The sequence below is a fragment of the Protomyctophum parallelum genome, assembly GCF_964188405.1.
Source record: "Protomyctophum parallelum genome assembly, chromosome: 13".
Lineage (NCBI taxonomy): Eukaryota > Metazoa > Chordata > Actinopteri > Myctophiformes > Myctophidae > Protomyctophum > Protomyctophum parallelum.
The window spans coordinates 22550203-22578066 of record NC_139708.1 but is presented as its reverse complement, the minus strand read 5'-3'; the positions used below and the strand labels follow the sequence as shown (position 1 = coordinate 22578066).

Genomic DNA, 27864 nt, shown 5'->3' with positions numbered 1-27864 from the left:
TTTGTAATCAGAAAAAATAAGGGATAATTGCCAACATATATAGTTGACCATGGTGTATGTTCCCAGTGATCTTTTGCAATTAACAGTGTTGTTCTGAGAGACTAACTCTAGTAGCTCATATACTCTGGCTGCTCAAACATCAGTACTATGTGTTTGCTGGGGGAATTCATTGTAGGCCAGCAGACACAGCGACACAATGAGGGGGGCTATGGAGGACACAGACAGGTATATACAGACAGAAAGACAGACGGACAGTTCAACGGGTCCTCTGAGTTAAGTAGGCCCTATGTAGACTAGACGAGGCCGCACTTCTATTGACCAGTAGGAACAGCGTGTCCACTGAGCCTCCCCACCTTGAATGGTCTCGCTGAAAAGGAGAACCATAAATTGGTAGATGAGCAGCACTGTGACTCTCTGCCTTCCCCTGTCTCTCCCTCTTTCACATTCTATGTCTTTCTTTCCTTTACCCAAGTAGTGGTTTCCATCTCACCAAAAACCCTTTCCCCCCTGAATGTTTAAAAAGATGAAAGGATAAGGAAAAGAATGGGCACAAAGGAGGGTAGGGTTGTGTTACAACCCTGCCCCTGAGAGACTGCTCATGAAAGAGTTTTGGGATGGGAGAGATAGGGACCAGAGAGGAGACGGAGAAAGAGAGGGCATAAAGAGGGTTTTCAAACTCCCGACCGCTAAACGGGTCAGTTCTGTGCATGCAGAGCAAGGCTAAAGTGCAGTATTCACTCAAAGATGGAGGTGCATACACTGACAGTAGCGTCAGTAATGCCAGACGCCAGAGAGTGTTGATATATTTGCAGTCATTGACCGATTGCGCAAACACACACGATCACAGACTCTGTCCATTTTCTTTACCTCTGACGTGCTCTCCTGTCATTTCCACTCGCTGTCTTACTCACTCTCTTACTGAGTGGGTGGTTTATTTATTCATTCATTCACACTCACTGAGTCACACTCATGTGCCAAACAGGAGCGGCATTACATTTTCTTTTCTTTTTATTGTTTTTTAACCCCTGGTGTCTCCCTCACGGCATTCCTCCCTCTTGCCATTCAGTGTCAAGTCACTCAAAATCCCCGTAACCCTCCCACCATTCTCTCTTCTCTCTCTCCTTCTTTGTCTGAACTTGCCCTGCGTGCACTTAGATATTTCCGCCTTAAGGTACATCAGTGAGAGTGGGAGAGCGCATAGACCGAGACATAGAGGCAGAGAGAGTGAAATTGTTTTTTAAGTATTGCCAGGGGTGATGGTCACACAACGACAGTGAGAGAAAGGGTATAACACCAAACATGCATAACGTTTTCCTGCTCACTTTCCCCAGATTGACCACCCACTCACTCTCGGTCTCTCTCTGCCCACTCTCTCTCTCTCTCAAACACAACAGTGGTTTCCAGCCACCCTAACATACAGCTCAAGATATAGATGTTTACTTAAGACACCCATTCAGATAACAAGTTTTCATTCATACTGTCAGTCTATTGCACATAGGAGGAAAAACATACTTCCTATATATCCCAATACTGTATTTCATCCAGATGTGTCAGGCATTATTTATGTTTATCCTTTTTTATGGCTATAGTATCTGCCACATAATTTTATTCAGTGTAGTCTTTCAATGACTTGTGAAGGGGTTGGGGGCACAGACAAAAAATGTTTACATTTGAAAAATGTAAACATGAAAATGTAAAAAAAAAGAAGAAAGCTATAGATTTCATTTGATAGCATGTTAAGTTGTTTTGAATTTCCATACTCAATTCTTCTCACTGTTTAAACCTTTTTTAGATTTTGTGTCTGAAACAAGAAAAGAGGATTCTGATAAATTCACCAACCATTTCAATGTACACATGGTTTCCTGAGACGCACACAGTACAAGTGACTGATGTCACTTTTACTACTTTACAACCTTAACATTTCCAATTAAACATTTCCTACACGTCATTACGCACAACATATTTTGTGTGCTTAGCTTGAAACTTGGATCTGAGTGTAATTGCAATGAGGCTATTATGGTAATTATTGAAAATAGCAGAGCTGTCAAGGCAACGGTAACAGGCTTGTCTGTCCCCAACGAGACCATGAAATTAGACGTCAGTTACTTACTCAATTACAAATCACCCCTAGCTCTCCCCAGGCAGTCACATCTCTTCTTCTCTGAGGGACCTCACACACTTCTCACAGTACTCCTGTTCTCTCTCTCCCCTTTCATATTCTGTCTGTCTGTTTCATCCCTTATATTCACTTTCACTGGTGAACCCCATCTCCTGATATCAAACTTGTTTCTCATGAAAAAGCCCTAACCCCCCCCCCCCCCCCACACACACACACACACACACACACACACATACACACGCTCACGCTTGTACACATTTTTTTCTTTACAGACTCAACTTTGGCGGCATGTGTTTCCAATTTCAGGCGTAATGCTCCACTCACCGCAATCTGACCCAATTAGCCAGAGCCTCCTGGAAACGCCCCAGTCACCAGCCATGGTGGCAAAGAGGTACAGGGTCAGAGGTTGGGGTCATTTGGACGAGGTCAGAGTCTCAGATGAATGTCTCGCCTCAGCTGTCTTCCTGTCTGCCTGTCTGTCTGTCTGTCTGTCTGTCTGTCTGTCTGTCTGTCTGTCTGTCTTTGTGGATTGGCCCCGGGTTGAGTTAACCTCTGTCCAGCTTCCCTATACAGACATATATGACACAGGTGTAGAATTGTGCCGAAAACCCATTCAAGCCTGAAATTAAATTTCACCGAGTAGTAAAGGTCAAACAGTAGCCAGCATCCCAGCCAGCCAACACTTAAACATGTCAACAACAAGATACACACACACACACACACACACACACACACACACACACACACACACACACACACCAACATAATCAGGAATGTATGTCCACACTTGTAAACACAAAGAAAAAGACGCAAGCAAGCACGCACACGCACACACACCCATGCACATACACACAGGAACACACAAACACATCATGTCGTGTGTGGAATGTTAACCCTTAGGAAAAGGTCTGGGGAGGCGGTTACATCAGAGTCACTATGCCCCAATTATGGGAATGGAGGACATACTTTGGCAATTCTTCTTAATGCTTAATGAGAACCAGGTTTGAATGGGTGAAAATGCAGACTGGCACTCTGTTGCATTATCGTCTAGCCCCAGGTTTCTGAGTTCGCGTTTTCGGTCAGACGATGTGTTGATGGTTTTTTCATTATTATTTCCCATACGCAGAACAGCTTCATTATCAGTTCATGAAATGCCTACTGTTACTGTACAAACACTGCTGTTGAAAATCATCGCCATGTGCACACACACTGCACTTGTCTTGTTTACATCATCCGCCTCACTGATCCTTCTCTCCTTACAGCGCCTCGTTCTCTCTCCCCAGATCACCTCTCAATCACTCTTCCTCTCCTCCTTATCTGTCCCTCCTACAGTGTCGCATTACAGTACCCAATCTACTTAAACCGGGGTACACTTTCATTCACTCGCGACGGATTCATTGCATTCTGGGTGCCTCTTAATTAGAACTGCAGCCTAAATGTTGTCTGATCTCTTTAAAGCTGTGCCCCTTTTTCTAGGCACCATAATCTATACCGTCCTCTTGTCATGCACCGATGCGTCTTCTGTTGTGCTCCTCCACTTTTCTGTCTCTCTCCCCGCTTTCTTCCGGAGTGATCGCCGCCGCATCCCCTCTTCCATATGTCTTTTTTTTTTGTTCTCTTTTTTTTTGCCAGGGGAAAAAATGTTACACATTGTAAACTTTACTCACTGTACGACACCCTGTAGGGTAGGATTTCAGAGGCAGACTTTGTGTTTGAACTGCTCTGGCAATTAGTAGGGTATAGACTTACAGCGCACCTACTGCACAATGGAAGGACCAAGCCCTGTATCACAAGACCCTGCTCCCGTTCTGTTCATCTGCCCCTCTCCATCTGTCAGTCCTGTGGGACGGGGTGTTTGTGTGCATGTGCGTGTGTGTGTGCGTGTGTGTGTGTGTGTGTGTGTGTGTGTGTGTGTGTGTGTGTGTGTGTGTATGCTCACCTACGCGTGCGCACGTCTCTGTGCAGTGTGCAGCTGTGCACGTGCGTTCGTGCGAGTTTGTGTTGTTCACCTGTGTGTATACATATAGCCTATATTGTCTGTGCATAATGAGCCATGAGACATGATCAGTGCATGTGACATTCCATCAGAAGGCGTGTTTGTGTTTGTGTGCTTATTAATTTGCTTTGCAATATCATACCATCATATGAATCTCCTTTTATTTTATTTTATGCCTTTATTGATAGGACAGTTGACTGACAGAGAAATGGGGAGAAAGACGTGAGTGACATGCAGCAAAGGTCGTCTGGATCAGGATTCGAACCCAATGACGCTGTCTGGCTGCCATTGCAGCATTGGGCCACCACGCCGGCAGCCCGGGGCCACCAATCTCCATTTTGAATGAAGAGCGGAGGTTAGTACACTTTCCTTGGTCTGATTGCTCACCAATCACACCGACTCCACTCCTAATGTTCTTTGCCGCAGTGCCTTGATTTCCCCCTAAAGAGAGAATGTGTTATGACATTCAAGATCAAGAGGTACCATGCCAGAGACTTTTTAGATTCCTCATCAGGCCCTGTTTTCAACTAGGCCAGCATGCTATACATCTTGTGTCCGTTTCAGATGAAGTGTTAAATGCTAACCCCTTGTGCTCATGGCCACTCCACCCACTTACCTACATCTATAACATGCACTCGGTCATGTTGAGTCCTCAGCGCCTGATACTGATATCTGTCAGATGATCCCTCTGAGGGAAGTCAAAGTATTTCTCAATCCAGAGCAGAGCCATAGTGCCCTCCTGTGGAAGGGAGGGTATAGCCTCAATTCAAAGCAAATCATCATGGTTGGTTCCATCTGGTGAACTTAAAGTCACAAACTCACATCCCCCTCTTGGTCTGCATGACAAGAAACATTAAGGTTATTTCACTTGTCGGATCTCTGCACACGTACTGCTGAAAACACCTGTGTTGAACTTGACAGTGACACCCTCTCCTGGTTACGGATGAAAGGCGCTGCAAAGAACAGTGTAATCAACAGGCAATATGACCAATGACAGCGAGGAATGAAAGCAACAGACAGTGAGGGAGGGAGCGAGAGAAGAGAAGAGAAGAGAGAGAGAGAGAGAGAGAGAGAGCTTAGAGTACCAAGCTGTTCTTTTAATCTGCAAATTTTCTCAGATGACGCAAAGACTGTGACTTTGCTTCCCTTCCCTTCCCTCTGTTCATCTTCACATCCCTTCGTTCACTGCATGTGTCTCTCCCGATGCCTTGCTCTTGTCGGATGGGAGTCAGCGACACACAGAAGGTAGGCTTGAAATTTAGGCATTATCTTTTTGACAAAAATTTTATTATTATTATTTTTGAAAGAATTGCTTTATTAATTCGATTGCGTATAACTCGGTTACAATCATTGTTTATTTGATATGTATTTCGATGCAGCTCTAACAAATTGTATCATATTATGGTATTGTATCGTTATTTGTTTATTGTTCGTTTGCCTTTTGTATATTTTCACTGACTGTGAAATGTGAATGAATTTAACGTTCCCTGAATAGCAACTGTGTAATAGGAGATTATTGTAAAAATAAATCTTTTCACCTTCTTTTGAACAAGTGCCCTGTGAGCACACGGTTATAGGACTGAAGTAATGTGCTCTTTGCAAGTCCGAGAGAGACAATCTTATAAGAGATTTACATGTAAGAGGGGAGACACTTTGTAAGGCCAAACGAGAAGGGGTAAGAATGATTTGAGCTGCGGGAAATTCAGTCCTGATGGAGCGAGGGTTGAATGGAAAATTGCAGTGACAGATCAAATAGAAAAGAGTCAAGAGTTTATAAATAGCAAAGCTTTAGGAGGGTGAAGAGAGCAGATGTGATAGACAGTCTGTGTTTAAGGAGTTCAAACAACAGATTAATACACTCAGATTATATTCAGAGACCTGCAGGGTGGGGGCGTGACCGTGACGTGTGCTTGCCATGTGCACAGAGCTCACAGCCACACACACACGTGTAGACGACACATAAACATATACTGTACGCAGATGTAGACTAATCGCATGTTGTTTCTCTTTTTCATTGACACCCACTGTCTAGCCCATTCTGACCTGAGATCAGATTCATACGAGGTTTCCACTGGACACACACTGGTCTGATTAACCCATTCTGACCTGAGATCAGATTCTAAAAATGTCAGTCGTTCTTCGATTATTCAAAAATAGCAGACATACAAGCTCGTATCGCGCCACTCGGTGGCACGATATGAGCTTGTAGATCTGCTATTTTTCAATAGCTAAAGCATAACATGATGCTAACACCAAAATGGGTGCCCGGTCAGAATGGGCTAGTAGTGTCTACCCCTGTGATTCTCAACCAAGGACCCCCAGTTTGATATGCATTAGGCCCATTTGATCTCCGGGACCCCAGACTGTGTACATTTTACTCTGAGCGTGTTTTCTAATTTAACTCACGTAAGAATATTTTCGAACTATAAATAATTTAGCTGGGGAGTGGGGACCCGCTGGAGCCCCCTCAAGGACCACTGACGGTCCCCAGATCGCACATTGAGAACCAGTAGTCTATCCAACCTAGAATACACACACCCACAGTCCCACACAAAAACAAGCACACGCGCACACACACACACACACACACATCCCATCGCCGCGGTCATAGTCTCATGGATAATAAATCACAGTGCTCAAAATAAAATATAGTGAAAATAGCAGATCTACAAGCTCAAAAAGTTTTGAGCTTGTACATCTGCTATTTTTGATACGACAGTATATGCAATGTGGCCCTCTGGAGTGAGTGTGGAACTATAGTGGTCCTCTGGAGTGAATGTGGAACTATAGTGTCCCTCTGGAGTGAGTGTGGAACTATAGTGGCCCTCTGGAGTGAGTGTGGAACTATAGTGGCCCTCTGGAGTGAGTGTGGAACTATACTGGCCCTCTGGAGTGAGTGTGGAACTGTAGTGGCCCTCTGGAGTGAGTGTGGAACAATAGTGGCCCTCTGGAGTGAGTGTGGAACTATAGTGTCCCTCTGGAGTGAGTGTGGAACTGTAGTGGCCCTCTGGAGTGAGTGTGGAACAATAGTGGCCCTCTGGAGTGAGTGTGGAACTATAGTGGCCCTCTGGAGTGAGTGTGTAACTATAGTGGCCCTCTGGAGTGAGTGTGGATCTATAGTGGCCCTCTCCGTCTTCAAAGTTTCCCACCCTGATTTAATATACACTACTATTCCTCTGCTCGTGCTATGTTTATGGAGTGACAAAGCCATGTGTTTGACAGCATGGCTGTGTACTGTGTGTTGTAGCAGTTAGTTATTAAGTCTCTATGCTTTGAAGTTAACGTGAGGACACGCGTGTCTGTTTGCGTGTGCAGATCGTTACAATGCTTTAGCTACTGTGTGTATGTGTTGGGAGGCCGTATTAAGGCCATATGCCATGGTGCTGCGTAGTATCGCCACTGTCCGCTCCCTGCTAGCCTCCTCTCACTATGCTCTGTGATGAGGGAGCCGGGGTTATGGGATTATATCTCCATCTCTCTGCAAAGCTCACACCAAATAATCAACCATAGCAAATAATCCCCCAGCACACACACACACACACACACACACACAAGCATGCACACGCACAAGCATGCACAAGCATGCACACACACACACGCACGGCACGCATGCACGCACGCACACACACAAACACACACACACACACACACACACACACACAAGCATGCATGCATGCACACACACACACACACACACACACACACAAGCATGCACACGCACACATTTTCACTCATGCACGGACGCACGCATGCACACACACACACACACACACACACACACACACACACACACAAATGTTACAGACAACATCATTAGAATCCATATTATGCAGATTAAGAGTTTCACATTATAACTAGTTCAGCTGGGACTGTAATGTTGGTCTATGAGCATCCATGATGATAAACAGAGCCACGGGCTGATGGTTTTGCTGCTCCACTGGCAGCAAATGGGAAACCAATTTTGTGGGCTCAATTACTGGACACAATGGGATTACATGGGCATATTACAGGCACATTGTGGTGTGTAGATGTTAACGCTACAATGGCGAGCAATGCTTGCTTGTTTGTAGAAGCACAAGAAAACATTCTACAAATCCACAACAAAGCCAGTTTTCATTTCATTGTCAGTGGAGCACTTCAATGTTTTGTCTCCTGATGCCCTCAGTCACTGGTTTGTGCCTTCATGAGAGCTTAGCATGCTTAACATTCACACAATATGATAGAGATTATTGCTACTTTTGTTTACTTACACTTTTCTATTGAAAGGTCATTTGGGAAAAATTGTAGATAACATAATTCAATTCTGCTTAGCCCTTTAAGACCTAATACCGATTCTGCAAATGCCTAAATCAGTTGTTCTCAAACTTTTTCGTAATTCAAAATTACTCAAGTTGGCAGCGTGGCACAAAGTGATGCGCTATGAGCTTGTATATCTGCTATTTTTGAATAGCCAGCGGCCCAGCGCTAAAGTCTAAAATGACAGATGAACGAAGATGCTTTCCCTGTTTGAATGTGTTTTGAATGTGTTGAAGATGGATTTTCACTTTGACACTATACAGTATACACAATATGCGCAACCATAGATCATTCTTCACTATGCCTTGCATTATGGAACCACAAATGTAAATTAACCTCCGACCTGAGTTGCCATTTAGTTTTAAAGGGATTAATGGCAAAATAACACATATTCATATACAGTACATGTATTCAGAGGCGTGCAGCAGCTCAACGTTGAGTTTCAGTCCGGTGCAGAAGACATGAGGTCAGGGTGGGGGTTGCAGCTGTATAGCTATAAAAGGTATAGCTGCCACACATCTGTTGAGTCTCAACATCACCATCACCGATTGGCCAGAATCCGGGCAGGTCCCTGATAGGAAAGACTAGCTGGCTTGGTGAGTGGGGGTGGGTGGGTGGCTGGGGGGGAAGGTTATACGGCTGTCACTCAAGATCAGCTGCCGCCTCGCCACCGACCGCCAGATTGAAATGAGGGGTGAGGTAGTTTGTTTTCACACACAGCGGTGGTATGCACACCTATAGCTCAGCACCATAGGATCAATTACAGTGATCAAAGCCTGCTCAGCAGGGAGATTAACGCGTCCTGAACACCATGACTATCAAGAAGATATGTTGTAAGTGTTAGATGACTATTGGTGCATTTGGATATTATGTTATGTGTATATGATTATACGGTAAGTGTTTGCTATGTTGGATGGCTTCTGGGATCTTAAATGGCTCATTAGGAGGTTGTGTTTTTCTGAGTTCACACATAATGTTTTACACGTTTAGACGGTTTACGAGGATATTCATGTTGATGAGTGCGTTGTTTATCTAACAGTATCCACTTTGAAAGCAGCCGTGGGAGACTTCCTGTCTTGTCGCTGCGCTTGGCCGCGTGAGAGGGCAGTGGGCACGCAAACATGGATGTAACACCACGGCGGTAGAAGCCTTGTCTTATAATCAGCCTGGCTGCTTTGAAGTCTTCTGCGATGCACTGCTGGTGCCCTAACGCTCATCACTAACATGTGTTTCCAAAGCTTCCTCAAGGACCTGACTTCCCTTCAAAGGGAGTGGTATACCTGGTCCACAGCCTACCTGGCAGAGAGGTAATGCCTGTGTCATGTCGTTACTAAATCCTGGATTTGCCATAAGGCTTTCCGCTCAAACATTATGAACCCGCTGACTTGCATCTCTGCTTTTTTACCGCTGCTCTAAGCTCTAATATGATGTAATATAGGCTATAATATGACCAGTCTGCAGATGCTATTTTAGGCACACTGTTGTGATCTTTTGACTCATACAAAAAACATGTGTCGAACTGTATAGATTTTCTGCCTCTTATGTCTAAGACGTTGTCCCAGCTGCTTTTTAAATATTATTGTTCAACAAGTTTCACGTGTTGTTAATAGCATATTAAATACATATTGTATGTAATGTAAAACGGTGAGGTTCTTGCATAAACCTCCCTATAGGGTTTTTTACCACACTGTCTGGCACAACAACTAACAACTTTCCCATGGGAAAATATCAAATAAATCAAATCAAACTGGCAAAGAGACAGAAGGAGGCGGCCACGATCGCACGCAGAAACGTTTATGAGACAGACACATTCAACTTGAACCATGAAGACTTTGTCTTCAGGCGACTCTAGGACTCTATAAGAAAAATAATCCCTGAGTCGTTAAAGTAAGATAGATTTGCAGCACAGCCTCGGGCCCTTGAGTATGTCCGCTGAGCTTATACTGTAGTGCAGCTGAGATCTTCACCACCCTCTTCACATTACAGCTGTTGACTCATTAACCCAGCGTCTGACCTGTTCAATGCATGAGGTTTAACATCCAGCTTCACTGCCAACAAAACGTGGTGGATGTGACTGTTATTCCTGCCGATTGATTGTCTTTATGTTGCCTGTTTATACTTTGTCAGAGCAATGTGTGCAACTGCTTTTTCTCAACAATCAACAAACAATCCGTAGGCTTACATTTTAAGTACGTTGCCTCTCTCCTAACAGAGAGAGGTAATTACAACGACGTCCACACTACAATAAAGATGGCAGTGCCATCTGCTGTCCAATCATGGTGCACCGTCCGCTTCAAATAACTTTATTCACATTGTCAGCCAGCCAATAGGTGGGACACCACATCCAATCACTGCAGATGTGCTAGTTCTATTCTATTGACTTACTCTATTTCTATTAGACAGAATATTAGACAGAATTGTTAAAATAAGTGATTTATGGAGACTTATGGTTATTGAATTATACAAGCTATATGTTATATAGAGTACAAGAGTTCATGAACTTCCTTTTTCATATTTCCGAGGGGAGGGGTCCTCATATCTCTTGTGAGTTTATTACTGATCAAGTAAAAGGTGGGTAGAAACCACACACGCACCCACTGACAAGCACACACACACGCACGCACATGCACAAGCACACACAGACACAGACACAGTAGATCTGTCTGGCACAGAGGTACATCAGCTTACATGATATTGTTAAGAATGACAAAGGCTGAAAAGAGGATTTGGAGTGACTGTATTGTACTGTACTGTATATTCAGTATACAGGCGGCCGGGCCCCTCCCCCACCTCTCCTCCGCTGCTCAGTTACAACGAGGCTTTACATCTCTGCAATTGAAACTTGACTGCTTGAGTCTCATTCTCCGCCCCCCCCCCCCCCCCCCCCCTCCCAAAAAGAATACCGGTATGCCATTTATGATCATGCTGGAGGTATGTCTCTCTCTCTATGCTTATCCAGTGAACGCTGCTTTGCTTGCTCGCACTTTTAAACCCAAGCATCTCAACTCTAGGGCAAAAGATCTGTCGAAAATAGTTGATCGTCTATTTTCGGTGAAGATATTTAGTGTATTGCGTGCAAGAGGTGTTCCTATATTACATTCCCCTTGGGAATCTGGTCAACCAAGTACAGGGTTTAAATGGTTAAACCAGAGAGAGAGAGAGAGAGAGAGAGAGAGAGAGCGAGAGAGTTAAACAGCAGTGACAGACTGAGTTTAGTTAAAAGGGTGAGGGAGGCCCCCCCCCTCCCCCCCAACCCCCGGGGAGTGGAAACAGAGCTACCAGGTACACCAGAGTGGCTTCAGGTCCGTGTCTGCTATTATGTGTGTGCTGGACTGCTGGTGGTATACTGGGAGTGCCTTTCTGTGTGACTGTGCTGTTACCGCTGTACTAGAAAGGCCCTCTCCTCAGCTGATGGATTATAATCACATCTGATTGCAATTGTCTCCCCGAGTCAGACTGTTTAGTAAACGTGACATTCACGGTTCTGACTTGGACTTGGCAGCGTTCCTCTCCAGATGTGTTTATAATCTGTGTTTGGGGTTGGAGGTTGGGGGGTGGGGGTGTGGGAGGGGACTCTGAAACATTTCCCCCCATTGAGTGGTCATGCAGAAGAACGCGGCTGGATGGACACTGAACCTCAGCAGAGGAAAGAGACTCTCAAAGCCAAACATCACATATTTATGACTTGACGCTCACTTTATCAAGGCGATTGCACTCCACTGAGACGTCACGGCTTATGAAATATTCCCTCTGTCTGTTGACCTCTAACCAAGCTTAAATGTCATCACTACCAGAGGTCCATTAATGGTACTTAACCTTCTTCTTGCCTGTGTTGTTACTACAAAGGCCCATAAGCGGCTCTGTTTCTGGGGGGAAAAAAGGCCTTCCTGTGATGTCTCATCACTTCATCACTTCCAGGTGTGTTAGACCTGTCAATCAAACATGATCAGTCATAATTAAGGCAAGCCTGGAGGAATCCCATTTGACTGCTCTTCATCCACCGTGTGTCTTTCATGATCACAGTTGGTTGGGGGGTCTGGGCCCCCAGGAGGTCATTGCAGGGGTCTCAGAGAACCCACGTTAAAATGAGAAACATCTTAAACTTTTATTGAAACTTACTTTAATCTCAAACTACAGTATACAGCTCTATCAGTCCAGTTCCCTCTTCCTATCCTGTTCATTTGCCTTGTGTTATTCTTGGGCTGCTTGGTTTGCGCCATTTGCCTTCCCTTTTGAAATTAAATCGATGTGAATTGAAAATGTATTCTTGGTCTAAGAGCAGTAGATGCTCAGCATCTCACTTGCAGCCAATATCCCCTGTTAGGACAGAGTCTCCTAGTCATATTATGAAACTACTGTGGGACGATTCATTAACTGTGAGTTTGAAAACATAGATGCATGGCTCAGGGAGCCAATGAAATGTAAAACTTCTGAAGATTATATAAATTATATGACGTTCTTCTGAGACAATGACCCACCTCACAATTTCCACAGGCAGCATGACAAATCAGCCACCAGGTAACCAGTCCAACAAGAACAACAAGGACAAAGACATTCAGCAAGATGACAACACAGAAGTTCACAGCAAACAGGACAGCAAACAGGACAAGAACACCCTGTTGCTTGGACTCACTGTCTTTGGTATGGATGTCCTCATTTAACCATTTACCTTGGACTCACTGTCTTTGGTATGGATGTCCTCATTTACCATTTATAGTAGCATGTCTTTTTTTGTATGTTATTTTCTTCTCCCTTTCTAACAAACTGATTGTGCAAAAATGAACTTCACCCACATCTTTACACCTGTATGTAAACCAGTGATGTGACAATATTGGTTCTTGATTCTTGAACTACTTGATTTAACCGATCAATAAAAATCAATAATCTAATAAAATAATCCATTTCTATTTTGGGCATGTCATCATTAGAATCCTAGGTGAAAAGGTTCACATCGCGATGCATTGTGAGCATGTAGATCCACTATTTTCATATATAGTATAACATTTGTATAAAAGTCTCTCCTCTCCTCTCCTCTCCTCTCCTCTCCTCTCCTCTCCTCTCCTCTCCTCTCCTCTCCCCTCCCCTCCCCTCCCCTCCCCTCCCCTCCCCTCTCCTCTCCTCTCCTCTCCTCTCCTCTCCTCTCCCCTCCCCTCCTCTCAGGTGTTGTTGTGGGCTCATTGTTTGGCATGCTGCTGCGGTACATGGCGGTGACAGACAGCGGCACCCTCACCATGGTCTCCTTCCCTGGAGACATCCTGATGAGGATGCTGAAGATGCTCATCCTGCCCCTCATCATCTCCAGCCTTATCACAGGTGCCAGACTTACTGTAGCATACAGTAGGCCAGGCCTACACATTTAGACACACACTTATATTTATACATTATATTTCTTTTCAAAATCGTTTTAACGCAACCAGTATTATATAAAGGACACATTTAGGTCAGTGTCATCAGATTTATAAGGGGAATAAACCTCATTCTCCTATACATTAATTAAAGCTATTGGGGGGTCTGGGTCTAAATGTCACTGTAAAATATTAGGCATTGAGAACGTTTTGTTGCATTGTAATTTTTGCACTTGTTGCAGGTAGGGGATATGTCAGGGTATAATTATACTCACACAAGTTTAAAATTCTGATTGATCAAGAATTCTTCGTTGATCTCTCCTTGTATAGTCATATTGTGACCATGAGTCTGATTAAAATGTACTAACTTTGAAATGTTAGTAATTGTCTACTTCAAAGTCATACGATTTGTCACACACGTTACCGCAGTGAAATTTGTTCTCTGCATTTGACCCATCTCTTGGAGCGGTGAGCCACAGCCAAGGAGCGGTGAGCTGCAGCCGTGCCACGCTCGGGAATCATTTGATTAGTAGATTTGACCCCCCAATCCAACCCTTTGATGCTGAGTGCCAAGCAGGGAGGCATTGGGTCCCATTTTTTGTCTTTGGTATGACCCGGCCGGGGATCGAACCCCCGACCTCCCAGTTCCAGGGCGGACACTCTAACCACAAGGCCACTGTCTGGTACATTCAATAGTCCAAGCTTCTCAAGTGCTTTCCTTTTTTAATAATATTTTTGGGGCTTTTATGCCTTTTTTTGATAGATTTACAGTAGGTATAGATCGGGACTCGAACCCGCAACACACTGTCATGCTGGATTACCAGCCAAGGTGCCTGGACCGCTAAGCCGGCCCAGACCTCTCAAGTGCTTCCTTTCTCACACTGTGACCATTAATGTCCTTCCAGGGCTCGCCGGTCTGGATGCTCGCTCCAGTGGCAGGATGGGCAGCAGGGCCATGGTCTACTACATGTCCACGACAGTGATCGCTGCAGTCCTAGGCGTCATCCTGGTCATCGGCATCCACCCGGGGAACCCCAAACTACGGGGGAAGTCACATGCTCCTAGTGTCAACCCTAGGAACATGGACGTTAGCAGCATGGATGCCTTCCTGGACCTGATCAGGAATCTCTTCCCGGAGAACCTCGTGCAAGCATGCTTCCAACAGGTAAAACTGAAGCGGGCATTACATGCTGAATGGTAAAACAGGTTAGGGTTTTGGGCAGGGCGTCGGTCTAATGACAGTCGCACCACTAAAGCATGTACCCATCAAGATCTCACCTGACCTCTGACCTCATCAAACCTTGTACACTCAAGACACGCTCTGAACAGATTAACATAACATTACACTGCAATACTTTGGAAAAAGGTTTATCATTGGACCCATGGATGGAAGGACTGATTTACTGGTCATATCATTTTGTTGCCACTGAGTGTCGGTATCCCATGATGTACAGTAGGCTAGTGCTGTAGTGCATTATGTAGTGAAAGTGATATTTGCCAAAAAAGGAGATGTGGTGCCAGGAGCACATGACAAACACACCTGGGTGGAGGTCTGGGTGGAGGTCTCTACTGAGCAGAATTTATTTCCTAGTTACTGTACATATTAAATGTCGTGTTGTGTCTCTTTAAAGCCTTCATTTTCAAAGCAATTCTGGCATGCAGGTACTGTACAAGCCATGTTTCTAGCTTTGACATGTTTGTGGGTGTCAGCCCATGCAGTGACCTAATAGAGGTCAGTTTGTAAGTGTCAGCTCAGTGACCTAACGGAGGTCAGGTTGTTGGTGTGTGTCCAGGCCAGGAGAAGGCTCTGTGGGATTCACAAAACACCACTGAGAGATTTAGCTTGTTTATCCAAGCTGATCATTTTTAAATGATAATCCAGGCCTCAATCATGTTGTGACGTTTGCCTTCTTTCGTCCAAATCCCGTCCATCCGTCTCTCTCTCTCTCTCTCTCTCTCTCTCTCTCTCTCTCTCTCTCTCTCTCTCTCTCTCTCTCATCCCCCCCCCTCTCTCTCATCTTCCCTCGTGCGTGTGTCTCGGTGATTAGAAATAGTTGTCTGTGTTAGACTGGGTGAGGGTCAACCTTTCTGCCACTGCTAATCTCTGTACATCTGGGTTGCTGCATCCTTATTGTCTATATACAGCTATACAGTCTGTCGACTGTATTGATGATCAGATATATATACCTATATATAACCTTCATTCCATCGGTAAATCCCTGTATTAGCCTATATTAGCCCAATATTGCCGTTACGCATTTCACTTGAATAATGTTGATAAAACCGCATCGGAATCAACAGTGCAGAGCAAACTTTTGGACCTTGTGTGCTGTGTGTGTGTGTGTGTGTGTGTGTGTGTGTGTGTGTGTGTGTGTGCGTGCGTGCGTGGAGAGAGACAGAGTTATTTAATGAAACTCAAGATTATAACGTCCTGTCTCGCACTACACAAACATGTTGCTCTGTGTAGCCTGGCTATTCCTGTGTAGCCTGGCTATTGTGTGCAGAGAGAGAGAGAGAGAGAGAGAGAGAGAGATGCGCCCTGTGTGGGTCTCACGCTTGTATCACGGCATCCTGCACGTGCATGTCAAAATGAATTGGAATAAAAAAACAAATGATGTAGACGCTATATCATGTATCGGGTCTGGATCGCATCTTGGTGAACTCTTGCAGTGTGTGATCCCTGGTCGGCGATCAATCGTTTAGTGTGAAAGTCACAGCCGATTAAAAAAAAAGACTCCTGCAGTGTGAAATGCACAACGATCTGATGACTCGCCGACAACTTTAAAACTCCTACAGTGTGTAGGGGCCATAAACTGGACCTGAGTTGGCTCTCTGTGTCTCACACAAAATCTCTTCGCCAAAAATGGTGAACTTGTAGATTGGCTATTTTTGGCTAATGTTCCCCCCAGATTATGCATGGATGCTGGAGTTAAATGGTAAAAGGCTGTTTGATAAGCAGGTGCGCAAAAGCATTACAGCCTACACGCGCCGTAAATGCAAAGTACTCATATCTTAATTGGATGTAACACATGCTAGTTGCTGCTAGTATCATTCATAATCCCCAAATGCATTCAATATTATTTCTGCTTGTCGTGGCCTGTGAACTCAGCATGTGACTGTATTGGCAGGGCGGTCAGCGTACCTATATCGAACACACCGAGTGCCACCCTCCTCCCGACCGATAGGGGCGCGTAGTTGAAAGCCAATGGCAAAATAACACCTCGGATAAAAATGCTTTTTATTAAACAACGCGGGATGCAGAAATTCTAATCGCTGGCGCTGCTACTAACTAACACCCGTGGGACACTTTGTGAGTACTTTATATTTGAAATGCGAATGTTTATATATTTTAATTATTTGTAAATGTAGCGTCTGCAAAAACCAGGGTGAAGTTGCGTCATGACTCTCGTATGAATACGAGAGTCATGTTTACAGGGCTACCTATTTTGAACATTCCTACTAATTCCTTTTAGGTTCCATGTTGTATATCTTCTTTGTGATGTGAAGTCACACTCCTGCATGTGAATCACCTTGTGTTCAGGTGTCAACGGTGTTGAAGAAGACGTCAGTGATACCGCCGAACCAAACGGAACCCGTGATTATCAGCACGAGGAGGCTGGAGTACAAATGGGGCATGAATGTCCTCGGTGAGTCCATATACTCGTTTTTTGCCTGCTTCGCTCTGTTGAAAGGAATACTGGACAACTCACCCCGGTGCTTGCCCGTTTTTCCTCCCGGAATTTTCACCAGTGAGGGGGATAACTTTGTAATATGCTATTGGCTGTTTGTATTCTTTTTGGAAAAATATAAAAAGATACTCCTGTGGAAAGGCTATATTATTTTACTTATATTGACTCTATAAACAATTTAGTATATTTAAGGTTTTACACATATCCTGCAACAACTTCTGTGAACAGACTTGACTGTAGTAGCTTTTCATAAATTATATTTGTACTTAGGCTGTCTGCTGTCATGAAAGTTTATAGTTAGAGAAATTCAAAGTCCAGCCGTCTGCTGTCCAGCCTCTCCCACCCCTCACTGGGGAAAATTCTGGGAGGAAAACAGAAACGGGGTGAGTTGTCTTGTTACCGTTGAAAGACAGGAGCTTGCTGGAGGATTGTTTTGTGTTGCCTGTGTGTGACTTCTTGCATGACACTTTTTGCTGTGGTTGTTTTCAATCAGGCTTGATTGGCTTCTTCATCGCCTTTGGGATATGCATGGGGAGGATGGGAGAGAAGGGGAAAGTCATGTGTGAATTCTTCACCGTCCTCAACGAGATCATCATGACAATGGTTTCCATGATAATGTGGTCAGTGGCTTGCTTTTTTGTCTTTTTCTCCCATTTGCTATAGAGCTGGGCAATGTTGGCACAATCACAATATTTTTTACCAAATACCTGGATAGTGTGGCAGTGCCGCAGTAGCTGTTGGTGCATAATGTGGATATCACGAGCAATAGAGGCATTGTTCAGCTGCCGTCTGATAAGTTCAGACTTTACTCTTTACCGTAATGCGGCCTTTAACACCAAGAAACTTTACCATTTTAAACTGTATCATGATACTACGATAACCAAAAACTCTATATACAGTATAGTCTCGTGCGTGCGTGCGTGCGTACGTGCGTCCATGCGTGCGTGCGTGCGTGCATATGTATGCATGGCCTTGTACAGTATGTGTTTGTGAAATTGAATTGCATGACTGTATGTGCAATTATGCATGCCCAGTTGTCTCCCTGTTTTCCTTCACATTGCAGTGCTTGGACATAGTAGAGAAACCACCCACACAGTACCAGTGACACTGATGGATAAAGCGTTGACTGTGTACATAAGAAACACTGTGGGAACCGGCAAACAGCGGCAGGCCGTTTAGAAAACAGCGAAAACGAGAGGACGGACGGGAGATCGGCACATGATGCAAGAGGGCCTGAGAGACGGATGGTGAAGGACAGGGACAGATGGACAGAGACAGGAAGACGAGAGAAGGAGCCAGAGAGAGGGCCTGGAGAGAGAGAGCGAGAGACACCGGGAGGAGACGGGGGAGAGAGAGAGAGAGGGATTCCCCGGGACATGCCGAGGGGTCTGAGGAATGCCGAGGAGTATAGCAGCAGCAGCAAGGGGGGGCCAGAGCAGTGCTGTGGGCTCCCAGGGGACTCAGGGTGGAAGCGCTCCAGAATGTAATGCATCCATAGTAGGGCCGTAAAGCAAGTGGAGCCACCGGTGGCAGTAAAGCAGAGAGCAGTTGCAAAGGAAGGGGGACCGCTGGGGGGACGTGGAAAGATGCCTTAGAGATAGATCGATGTGAGAGCCTTGAGGCTTCACAGGACACCGGCCAGTAGCACCGCAGAGAGACAGAGAGAGAGAGAGAGAGTCCAGTAGCACTGAGAGAGATGGATTTGGTGGTGGTGTGTGTGTGTGTGTGTGTGTGTGTGGGGGGGGGGGGGGGGGGAACAGCAGTCTAGATGAGCAGCTGTACACCAAAGGAATTGTACCCTTGTTCATATCACTCAGCAGTGTAAACAGATTACTCATGAGCCTACGGGGCCACAGCCAAACAGAGAGCCCAGTGTATACAAAACGCACATCGCAACGTGGCACGCCTCCATCAGATCATATATACACCACAAGCTCATATGTGGCTGCAAGTTGCAACAACTGTCACCAACAACTGACATCCGCCCCTGGTTACATACGGCAGTTTGTCACAACCTGATCTTATAGTGCAGAGCCAAGCTGGTTGTGGTGTACGCAGGGAGCTTCTCTGAAACGGCTCTTGAATGGAAAACCACCCCGTAACCACCCTCTCTATCTATTCCTTCTGTCCAGCACCAGGACATATTAGTATTCGGATTGGTATTCAGAAACATGAACGAGATTAGACTCAGACTGAGCCTAATAATCTCCCATGTTATTTATATTGAGTACATTGTGGAGATGCTCAAATAACGACGAGTAGGACGTTCACTTTGGAAACCTGTTGAATATTTGCCCTTAAAGCAAAACGGTGCATTTATATAGCACTTTTTATCCGAAGAGCTTGACATAGATTGTGCATTACATTCACACACTGGTGGCGGAGGAAACCATGCAAGGCAACCAACCTGCACATCAGGAGCAATTAGGGGTTCAGAGTTTTGCTCAAGGACACTTCAACACTAACTCTGGGGGACCCGGGATTGAACCGGGAACCTCACGGTTGTCCCTGAGCCACTGCCGGCCCATAAAGCAACATGCAGCCGTATCCCAGATGATGTAACCGTTAGCTTTTCCATCTTAGTTAATTCTCTATGGAGCTGTACATCTGGGTGACATCACCGATTTAGGGGCAGGACTCGCTTACACTGCCAGGGCTGAAAGCTTGCTATTTTGAGACAGTTGTAAACATTTACAATATAAAGTAGCTCTCCTTGATACTATAAATTCTGTGTCTTCTTCTTACGGGTTACAATGACATGATTGTATTGAATTGACAATCTATTGCTAAGCTCATTTAGATTGCCCACCTGAGGCCTAGCTTGCCTGCAACCAAGAACATTTCCCTGTAATGTGTACAGTAAATGGATTTAATCTCTCCTCATACTGAATCGAGCACCGATAAGAACTGAACTCCAAAACTGTCGCACAGTTTAGTAGGCTTAACTGGACCAGTCCATTCTTCCAGTATATATAGCTCATATCAGGTTTAATGATAGAAATAGTGTGGATGGCACAAGTCCAATTTAAGAATGCCTTTGTCTCCAAGGTATTTCCAGGCTTCAACTTTGTCTCTCAGCGTGCTAATGCTTAACACATACAACCTCTGTGCCTGCATGTCAGCGTGTGAAGGTGCTGACAGCATACTGTACGATAACAGAGGTGCTTATCATAACTTTGACTCTTCACTGACTTGGGATGTGTTGTGAGCTGCTTAGTATTATTACAGAGCAAAATGAGAGAGTCTGTACCTCATAATAAGGTTGTCTTTTTGTTTACTGTGTGTGTGTGTGCACACAGGTACTCTCCCTTTGGCATTGCTTCTCTGATAGCGGGAAAGATCGCAGCCATCGGTAGCTTGGAGGTAGTGGCCAGGCAGCTGGGCTTGTACATGGTCACTGTGATTGTAGGCCTTGTCATTCATGGCGGCATCATCCTTCCTGCCATATTCTTCGCTGTCACCAGGAAAAGTCCTGTGACGTTCTACCAAGGAATCTTCCAAGCCTGGATCACTGCTCTGGGCACTGCCAGCAGGTACGGGCCTGCAGTGCGTGCGTGCGTGCGTCTGTATGTGTGTGTGTGTGTGTGTGTGTGTCGTGTGTGCGATACAGAAAGAGAGAGAGAGAGATTATGCTTATAGTGCATTTTAACAGCGGCGACAGCCAGACGAATTTTCCGGAAGTGCAATATTTGTCTATGGTACCCGGCAACTACCGGCGAAGGGCGGCGATAGCAGGCGAACAGGCCGGAGGAACGTCGCCCCAAAAATATGGAAATAATTCATCTTTTGGGCGACATCGTCCGGCGATAGTGCGCGATTTGGCGATAGCCAATCGCTTGCCGTTGTTCTCCCACTGTTAAAACGCACTGTTATGCATGGGTGAATGAATATACTGTACTGTATTACTATATGTAATTTGTATGTGTCTTGTGTTTTGTTTGTTTGGTTTCTCACGGTCATACAAGCCTTCAACAATAATTGCTGTAATTATTGATTAAATTAATTAATATATTTGCTTTTCAGCCATTGAACTGGGTTGAATTGACGAGGGCAGAATACTAGATAGATACTATATTTTTATGCGACTGAAACCAGTGTTGATTTTGGCAGCAAGTCTAGTTTCAGTCATAGTCTTTGGAATACAACTAGTTTTAGTCATATTTTAGTCATCTGAAATGTTTCAGAAATGTAATTTAGCGGGCCTTGATGGCATTGCAACCAAGTTTAAATTGACTTGTGTCTTTTACTTATACAGGATCTCTCCAATGTCCACTAACATTTTAGTCTAGTTATTATTATTATTTGAAATTGACAATATACGGGCGGCTGAAAGCTGGCGTAGCCGTCTGGGCACCTGGGCTGGTAACCCAGTCTGGCAGTGTGCCACGTGTTCGACTCCCGATCCCACCGGCCTTTACTGCACCTCCCAATCTCTCTCCTAATTCCCTGTCAGCCTACTGTTATCTATCCCTCTATACAAATAAATAAATAAAGGCGAAAGCCACAAAAAATATCTTGGAAAAAAAGGAGAAAGAAAATTGACAATTTATTTAGTGTTTGGCTTTAATCATCATAGCTTAGTTTTCATTTAGTTTCCATTTAGTTTTCGTCAGTGAAAAAAGGTAGTCGACGAACCTTTTTCCTTATTATTAGTCGACGAAATCAACACTGACTGAAACGGCAACTCATGGCAGACAGTAGGTGTCTGAACACGGGTTATTATCACGGACAAGTCCATGTCTGACTGTCAGATTCTGTGTCGTAAATGTTTAAGCCTCTGGATTAGTCGTCACTGGACAAGCTGGCCACACTCTGCATCCTGTATCCTAGCTTGGCTTGGCTTGCCCTGCCAGGCTGGGATACTGCTGAAAACATGAGTAATGTGTAATCCCATCAACCTTTTCTCTAATTATATTATGATGACCCAGGCTTTGCTGGGGCTGGAATCAAATTCCTTTAATTCATAATGTCGGAGGATTGCAACACTGGCCTGCACCAGCTGTTCACAGACTCTCACTCTACTCAAATTTCTCATGCTCTACTGACTTTTTTCTCTCTCTTTTTTTTCGAAGACAAATATCTCCTCTTCCCTGCTGTCTGTTGTTTTCCACTTAAGCCCTGTTTGTCCTCACCACCATGTCTACCACATACTTTCCTGCATTTTTTTGGCCATTGAAATTAATCCAACTTTTGTGTCATTTGAATTGGCAGAACATGTTTACTTTATCAGCCTCTTCTTTTTCTTTTCTTCCACACTCTCAGTGCGGGGACATTACCTGTCACCTTCCGCTGTCTGGAGGAGAATCTGCATATTGACAAACGCGTAACGCGCTTTGTACTGCCCATTGGCGCCACCATTAACATGGATGGCACGGCCCTGTACGAAGCTGTGGCGGCCATCTTCATCGCCCAGATGAATGACATCAACCTAGACATGGGACAAATCATCACTGTCAGGTAAACCCCCTGCCTGGAGGTGGTTGGCTTATGCTCGTGCACACACGCACGTACGCATACACACACACATACACTCACACACTTACACGCACGCACGCACACACACACACACACACACACACGCACGTACGCACACACATATACACACACACACACACACACACACACATTTTTTTTGGAGGCATTTTAACCCATTAGTTTGTGTTTTGGACAAACTATGTGCGGTAGTTTCAGAGTGCATGCGAATAGACTCCAAATAAATCATGATGTTATTCATGTGGTGGGATCATTTCTTTCATTTTTGGCAAAACGCTACCTAGATACAGCGCTACATGTCGTGGCCACAATTATTCCGTCTGAGGGCTGCTGTTCACCAACTGCTGTTTCATCATCTGCCTACCAGATAGTTGTGGAAAAGTACCACATTGTCTGTCGGTGAAAGTGTTTTAAAATTAGATCCATATGCGTACAAAATCTCTATAAGCCTCTTTAATCCCCCCTGTCACAGTGATATGTCAATTTGTGTTGTAGCTATGCGTGTAACAAAGGAAAAGGCAATACAATCTTCTTGGATTTGTATTATTGAGATGAATGATTTATCCTTTTAACGAAAGAAAATGCACAAAAAGTACACAATGCACCGACCTGCACACCATCTGCACTTGCAAAATGAACACTTTTATTATTGAAGCTAAATCATTGTGTACTTTATGAACACCTTTATTATTTAAGCTTCATCATGGTGTAGCTTTTGTGCATTTTTTGAATACGTTGATCCCTGGCTAGGCTCCCGTCTCTGAGCCGATCAGGTGTGCATAAGACTTTGTTTCCTTAACCAAGAAGATTCAAGGCTCTCTTTTAAAGGCCAAGAAAGTTACAGATATAACACATCACACACAATAACTTAACACTAGCAAACATGCAGTAGGCGAGTCATAATTTAATCCAGGATCACACATAAGGATAAATAGGCTTGCTTAATCATAAATGACAGCAGGCATTAAATACCAGGCATTAAATAATGTTTTATCTTGGAACCCAGCGTAGCCTGCAGTCACATCTGTCTGCGTCTTAATCCCTCTAAATATGGACACATCAAGAAGATCATTATTTTCCCTTTGTGTTGCCAAACACAGATTACTGTCAGGATAAAAAGGAAAAATAAGTGAGTTAATTCTATTTGTGGAACTGCTCACTCGATGCTAGCTAAAATTGGGTTTTTCTTTTAATCTCTCTGTCTCTCTTTTATCTCATTTCTCCTCCTCAGTATGACTGCCACCCTGGCCAGTGTCGGGGCAGCCAGTATTCCCAGTGCAGGCCTGGTGACCATGCTGCTGATCCTGACGGCCGTGGGTCTGCCCACCCAGGACATCAGCCTGCTCATCGCTGTGGACTGGCTGCTGTGAGTCAGGTGTCTGGGGGGGACGTCTATCTGTCCCTGGGCCGGAGGAGGGGCGTTAAGGGGGTCGGTGCCTAGTTATAAGCTAGTGCAGGGTTCCCCAATTAGCGGCCCGCGGAGAGCCCCCTTGTGGCCCGCGGAAGAATTAAAAAAATAACTAGAAAAAGTGCCCTTCTGGGCACAGGTCTCCACCAGGATACCATCAGGCTGTTGAAAACTGTCAAGTGGCATTTCTTCCTCAGCCTAGTGGGAATATGCGTGCACAGTTTCATCGCAATCGGACGCTGCATTGAGGAGTTGTGGCGATTTGTACAAAGCGGGCTACTCCTGAAAACTGTAGGAGCCAATCGTGGCCAATCAGGATGGAATATGAGAAATCAAACAAACCTGTCTTGATCACATGACTATGGAGATCATGTGCATGAAATTTGGATAAAATCTGAAGGAGTAATAATAGAAAATGTGTTTTACATATGTCGGCCTCCTGGTGGCGCTATAAAGAGCAGATGTGAAAAATTCCAGGCAAAGGTTTTTCCTTGGCCTCTAGGGAGTTGGCATACAAAGTTATCCACAGATCCGTGCAGTTAGAGGTAAAAACACTTTTCGGCCAGTTATAGCGTCACCTTGAGGCTGAGTTGAAATTGTTCATGTGGCATTTCGTCCTCGGCCTAGTGGGAATGTGGGTGCACAATTTCACGGAAATCACGCGATGTGTTCATGATTTGCAGCATTTTGTTTGAAACTGAGCACTCCTGTGAACTTTGGAAGCCAATCTTAACCAATCAGGATGGAGTGTGAGAAATCTGAAAGAGCGGTTTGGTTGAATGGCTCTAGAGAGACTGTGTACCAATTTGCGTGATGTTTGGACAAAATCTGTAGGTGTACTGTGCAAAAACTTGTTTTGCACAAAGCGGCCTCCTGGTGGCGCTTTAACAGGCCGTTCTGGAAAGTTTGGGGCAGAGGTTCATCGTTGGCATCCAGGGAGTGTGTGTGCAAAATTTGGCATCGACCGGGTTAACGGTGGCCGAGATTAGCTGCTCACGGACACACACACACACGGACGGACAGACACACGGACACACACGGACGGACGGACACACGGACGGACGGAGTGCAAAACATACTCTCCCCCCATGCCTTCGGCCTGGTGGAGACAATAATTGGGGGGGGGTCCCAGATATAAATGGCATTAGCCACTGCCAGTAGCCTCTGCATGTCAAACTGGGGGTCCTTTTCCAATGGGGTCTTGCCCTGAACATCAGGGCAAGACCTCGACCTTGCGCGTGCCGACTCGGCCAACAGCCTGGTACCGTAGTCAAAATATGGCCCTTGAGGAAAGTTAATTGGGGAACCCTGAGTAAAGCAGGGAATGGGCTCTATATGCACACAAAATAACTATGGCCACAAAATTCCCTACTTCCTTCACAGGTGTTACCGATGATACAAATTAAGCTTCTGTTCCATTTAGTGTTCATTGGTTCTCAAACTTTTTTATATCAAGTACCCCCAGTTCTCTGAGAGTGTACAAATGGAACCAAATGGACCCATACGGGGACCTTTGGAACCCGCTCAAGGACTCTTTGAGTGTAGCAGAATGTTTCCACATTAGCCTTAATTAGTATCACCTGTAAACACCGGTACATCGGGTGGTAAGGAAGAGGCCCAATTTCTATCCAAAATGACATGTCTGCATAAAGCCCATTGTGGGGACTCGTAAGTCACAAGTTATCAGTAATTTATTTTCAGAAAAGATGAGTCAGATACATTTCCATTTGGATGTTCTGACATTGATATGTCATGCTTCTGCTCTACAGCAGACAATAGCAATCACTGGTGTAGGCTATGCAGTATCAACAGCACAGTATGTGAGAGAGATTGTTCATGTCAGAAATGCTTTATTTTCCATAAAATAGGGATTTTGTCTTGTTGACATTGAACAAATATATCAGTAATCACACTTGTAACAGGACTTTATATTTCTGTTCAATCATAATATGCGATCAGGTTGTGGTATGCAAGTGAGAGTACATTATGTGTAGGGCTATTATTCTATTGATAACTGTTTTGATTTATTGAATAATAGAGTTATATCAAGACATTGATTAACCATTGTGTTATTTTATACTTTGTTATATAACTGTCTCATTAAAAAATAGTGGAAACAGCATCTCCAATCTTACAACGCATCATAATGCGACACTGTAGATTGTTATTCTTTGGTACTTCCAGTTCCTGCCCACCACCTGGCTTGGCAGGTGTTCCAATGAACACAACTGCCACATTTTTGTGGGTGTGGAGCTGGCAGGGGAGGGAACGTGTTTCTCCTCACTATCAGATGAAAAAAGAAGTGGCTGTCGACGTGTATGGTTGTCTACACCAGTGGTTTTCAAACAGGCTACATTGCAAAGGGACATTGCCATGCCCAAAATATGGACATCAGATTGAAAGTTAAAGTAGTTTTTAGGGTATAGAATTTTAGAAAATGAGCGTAGCAAGTAAAAACTAAAAGACTAATCATAATACTGTGCAAATCATCCGTTTTATATGTTTCCACTTCATGCTTTCTGTGTCTGCGCAGTGACAGGATGCGTACGTCTATTAACGTCGTGGGCGACTCGTTCGGCGCCGGGATCGTGGACCACTTGTCGAGGGCGGAGCTCGCTGACCTCGACATGGCGGACAGGGAAGCCCTTCATCAAGAGGACGAGCTGGACTTCATCCCTCCCCCTCCGCTCCTCACAGAGATGGACCTGATGGGCCCCGTCAGACCGCCAGACTTACCCCCGCGCTCCCCCCGCCCGCCCACCCTGAACCACATCGGCCCCTCCCTCTCCCAGTCGCTCTCCCTGTCCTACTCGCCGGCCCGCTCGGTCCGGTCGGTCCTCTGTCCGTCGCCGCTGCCCTCCCCTCGCTCCGTCCGCGCCCACTCCCCCCTGCCCTCCTACCGCACCCCCCGCTCGCCATGCCTTCTCCACAGGACGGAGCCCGGCTACTGTCCCGTGCCCACCCATGATAACCAGGTATCACTTCAACACTATAGCCTCTGGTTCTACAGTTGCATAACATACTTGTACTTCTCCAATATGGTTAAATAATTCATTCTTTATAATGCTCGCATTCGTAGCAGTTCTGCCATTTTTGTCTGTTCTCTCTCATTCGTGTCTTCTTCTAGAACACGACGCTTTCCCGTCGCGCCCACAGAGAGAGGGAAAGGGAAAAGGAAAGGGAAAAGGAGCGTCTGCGATTCGAAAGCGAAACGGAGGAAGAGTTAGTGATAGAGGTGAGCGACGGGGAGGAGAGCGACGACACTGCGTACGACAGGAGGCATGGAGGCATTCCACTCGTTGACCTGCCTTGATGGGATGCGTCCATGGTCAAGGTTTCTCTGTACATCTGATTCCGTTGTTCTGCCACTTCCTCCGTTTTCATGCACAGTTCTCCACTGTGTCGCTAAGGGTGTGGTTATGGGTTCCAGGGCTCACAGTGGGTTTCAGGTACATGAAATTGTCGCAAGTAGCAAATAGCTGATTTTTTTGTTGCAGATTCTTGCTGAATATTCACCC

At 45.1% G+C, this 27864-nt stretch overlaps 1 protein-coding gene across 1 annotated transcript; it reads left to right on the top strand.

Moving 5' to 3' along the window:
- The first annotated feature begins 5244 nt into the window (after window positions 1-5244).
- slc1a9 (solute carrier family 1 member 9) lies at window positions 5245-27864 on the top strand. Its single transcript, XM_083780666.1, has 11 exons — window positions 5245-5360; window positions 12906-13052; window positions 13572-13724; window positions 14662-14921; window positions 17298-17403; window positions 17939-18065; window positions 20745-20978; window positions 22708-22902; window positions 24170-24304; window positions 26880-27321; window positions 27474-27864. The coding sequence occupies exons 2-11, from the start codon at window positions 12911-12913 to the stop codon at window positions 27657-27659; spliced, it is 1980 nt and encodes a 659-aa protein (XP_083636792.1). The 5' UTR covers window positions 5245-5360; window positions 12906-12910; the 3' UTR covers window positions 27660-27864.

What these genes read in the sequence shown, in the direction of transcription:
- slc1a9 (XM_083780666.1), top strand. Translation starts at nt 12,911, where the DNA reads ATGACAAATCAGCCACCAGGTAACCAGTCCAACAAGAACAACAAGGAC. An exon ending in ATGGGGCATGAATGTCCTCG is followed by an intron (nt 17,404 to 17,938) that starts GTGAGTCCATAT and finishes GTTTTCAATCAG; the next exon opens with GCTTGATTGGCTTCTTCATC. An exon ending in ATCGCTGTGGACTGGCTGCT is followed by an intron (nt 24,305 to 26,879) that starts GTGAGTCAGGTG and finishes GTGTCTGCGCAG; the next exon opens with TGACAGGATGCGTACGTCTA.